Source organism: Odontesthes bonariensis, chromosome 21, assembly GCF_027942865.1.
Source record: "Odontesthes bonariensis isolate fOdoBon6 chromosome 21, fOdoBon6.hap1, whole genome shotgun sequence".
Lineage (NCBI taxonomy): Eukaryota > Metazoa > Chordata > Actinopteri > Atheriniformes > Atherinopsidae > Odontesthes > Odontesthes bonariensis.
Genome location: NC_134526.1, coordinates 19,334,961 through 19,336,279, shown reverse-complemented (window position 1 = coordinate 19,336,279; position 1,319 = coordinate 19,334,961). Strand labels below are relative to the sequence as shown.

At 38.6% G+C, this 1,319-nt stretch overlaps 1 gene segment (V, D, J or C); it reads left to right on the top strand.

The window, feature by feature from the left end:
- The first annotated feature begins 243 nt into the window (after positions 1 to 243).
- On the top strand, positions 244 to 691 carry LOC142371950 (Ig heavy chain V region 5A-like). The segment is given in 2 exon segments: positions 244 to 286; positions 387 to 691. Coding segments are annotated over 2 exon segments (348 nt in total).
- Positions 692 to 1,319: the final 628 nt, after the last annotated feature.

Genomic DNA, 1,319 nt, shown 5'->3' with positions numbered 1-1,319 from the left:
TTCTATTCTTATCTGACTTATCTGAATTATGTAAAATGTTTTACAATAAATTTTAATGCATAACTAAGAATCACCTTTCAAATGTTCTAATATGAATCCCACGAATGCTATTTGTGACTAAAGAAATTATGCTGTGATCTATGCAAATTCAACTCCCAGAGATTCTGATATAAAGACCGGATACATCACTTTCATTTGGTGTAAAACAAGAGAAGCGCCCATCAGATCACCTTCAACGCCAACATGTTCTCTGTAGCTCTGCTGCTGCTGCTGGCTGCTGGATGCTGTGAGTCTCACTGAGGCAGAGACACTGACAGTATGATCACACCACACTGACTGTTCACTGTTGTTGTACTGATTCTTTATTCAACATGTTTCCTCCACAGGTGTGAAGTGTGAACAGCTGACACAGCCAGCCTCTGTGACTGTGCAGCCAGGCCAACGTCTGACCATCACCTGTCAGGTCTCTTATTCTCTGGGCACCTACTACACAGCTTGGATCAGACAGCCTGCAGGGAAAGGACTGGAGTGGATTGGGAGCAAATATACTGGAGCTTCATACTACAAAGATTCACTGAAAAGCAAGTTCAGTATTGACCTCGATACTTCCAGCAACACAGTGACTCTAAATGGACAGAATATGCAGCCTGAAGACTCTGCTGTGTATTACTGTGCGAGAGACCCACAGTAACACAAAACATCAGCAGACCTGAACAAAAACCTCTCTGAGGTTGAACACTCGTTGCATGAAACCACCAGAGGAGGAGCTCTCACACCATAAATTATTTGAGATGAGCTCAATGAAAGAAGAGGTGTATCAAATGTACTCATAAATGTCACACAATTTTGCAATATTGATCACTGAGATGCTGTAGAAATGATGCTTTATTCCTTTCAAAGTGAGACTCAGCACTCATACATCAATAAAAAAAATAATGACTTACAAGATGGTTCACAGCATTAGTTCAGCTAAAGGCTTCCAAACATTTAATGTGAAAACTTAAAATTTCTGCCATCCTTATAAGAATTAAAAAGAAAATCATGACAACATAAGAAACAACAGCATAGACACACAGCGTTTAAGGTATAAGTCAAAGCATCATTACTACATTTCTACAAGTGTTTAAAACTGAATGTGTCTTCATCAATTCATCATCCATGTTTCTATTTCACCTTTTGCTGTACAACACGACTACAAACTAAAGTATAAACAGCATTAAAGCAGCAGCTGTTGTGGTTATAAAATCCTGATTTTAATGGTTTCCATCAACATGTGCTTTAACTGTAATAAATCAAAATGTCACTCTTCAACATCACAT